Source organism: Orycteropus afer, unplaced genomic scaffold, assembly GCF_000298275.1.
Source record: "Orycteropus afer afer isolate SDZICR_OR568_19922 unplaced genomic scaffold, OryAfe1.0 scaffold01376, whole genome shotgun sequence".
NCBI lineage: Eukaryota > Metazoa > Chordata > Mammalia > Tubulidentata > Orycteropodidae > Orycteropus > Orycteropus afer.
In genome coordinates, this window is record NW_006922963.1 from 4,508 (window position 1) to 6,421 (window position 1,914).

Genomic DNA, 1,914 nt, shown 5'->3' on the forward strand with positions numbered 1-1,914 from the left:
GCCTTATAACCTTCCTTTCTCCTGCAATGTGAAAATACCTTCCGTTTTTGTTTTTCTTGTTATTTTACAGATTGGGAGTCCAGGATGGAAACCAGGAATTTATCTACAAAGGAGGACATTTATAAAATTGAATCTTTGCAACAGGAGGTAATAAAAAGACTTACAAGCTCTAACTTTGAGCGCACCAGACTCAAAGATAACAGAGAAAGAAAATTCCTGTTGGAGAGACAAGCAGTAATAACACTTGATAGAATACATCAGAGAATCCATACTGAAGAGAAATCCTGTGAATGCAAGGAAAATAAGAAAGGTTTTGGATATCAGTCATGTCCTGTTCAACATGAAGGAATTCATAAGGAAAAAGACTCTGTATGTGGAGTATATAGGAAAACTTTTAATACTAGATCAGACTTGTTTCAGTATCAGATAATTCATGATAACAAAAAAAGTACTGAAAATAAGAAACATGCCTTTACTTGTGACTCTGAAATTACTCATCCTCAGAAAGTTAATACTGGTGAGAAACCCCATAAATGTAAAGAATGTGGGATAGTCTTTAATTCAGATGCACAACTTAGTCAACATCAAAGAATTCATAGTGGTGAGAAACCCTATAAATGTAAGGAATGTGGAAGGGCCTTTCCATCTAACTCACAGCTTAATCTACATCAGAGAATTCATACTGATGGGAAATACTATGAATGTAAGGAATGTGGGAAAGCCTTCAGCCGTCCCTCACACCTTTCTCGACATCAGAGAATTCATACTGGTGAGAAACCCCATAAATGTAGAGAATGTGGGAAAGCTTTTCGTTATGACACACAACTAAGTCTTCATGAGATAATTCATACTAATGAGAGACACTATGAATGTAAGGAATGTGGGAATGCATACAGTTGTGCTTCACAACTGGTTCTACATCAAAGAATTCATACTGGTGAGAAGCCCCATAAATGGAATAAATGTGACAAAGCTTTTCTCTCTGATTCACACCTTATTCGCCATCAGAGTGTTCATACAGGTGAGAAACCCTATAAATGTAAGGAATGTGGGAAGTCTTTTGGTCGTGGCTCAGAACTTACTCGACATCGGAGAGCTCACACAGGTGAGAAGCCATATGAATGTAGGGAATGTGGAATGGCCTTTACTTGTAGCTCAGAACTTATTCGACATCAAAAAGTTCATACTAGTGAGAGACCTCATAAATGTAAGGAATGTGGGAAAGCTTTTATTCGAAGGTCAGAACTTACTCATCATGAGAGGAGCCATAGTGGGGAAAAACCTTATGAGTGTAAAGAATGTGGGAAGGCCTTTGTTCGTGGCTCAGAACTTAGTCGACACCAGAAAATTCATACTGGTGAGAAACCTTATGAATGTAAGCAGTGTGGCAAGGCTTTTATACGTGGCTCACATCTTAGTCAACATCAAAGAATTCATACAGGACATAGAGGTGAATGAAGAAATGTGGGAAGGCTCAGAACCAAATTGATATCAGAAAATTAATACTAGTTTTTTTAAAAAAAGAAAATCCTGTGATTTTAAGGAATGTGGGAAGGAATTTGACACTAACCACTTACTAAGTATCAGAGTTTATACTGTGGAAGCCTTGAGTGGTCTTTATTTAAGGGCCAGAACTTATTTATTGCTTGTTACTAACAAGAAGCCATATAAACGTTTGGAATAAGGGAGGATTTATTTGTGTTCAGAATTTGTTAGACATCAGAGTTTAATCAGTGAAAAATAGAAAAGCTGCATGAATGTGAGGAAAGTGGAAAGGCTTCTTCTGTGGTTCAGAAAAGTCAACATCAGGGAATTCATAATTGGGAGAAGGTTAGGAAGGATTTGAATGTGTTAAAAACATCAATCATTCAAAACTTTTTCAACATTAGGACTTCACACATGAGAGATCAGAAG

The 1,914-nt window shown here is 36.9% G+C and overlaps 1 protein-coding gene across 1 annotated transcript; it reads left to right on the forward strand.

Moving 5' to 3' along the window:
- Nucleotides 1–84: 84 nt before the first annotated feature.
- Nucleotides 85–1,458, forward strand: LOC103213175 (zinc finger protein 568-like). Its single transcript, XM_042783469.1, has one exon. It carries the CDS (start codon nt 85–87, stop codon nt 1,456–1,458), a length of 1,374 nt encoding a protein of 457 aa, XP_042639403.1.
- The last annotated feature ends 456 nt before the right edge of the window (nt 1,459–1,914 follow it).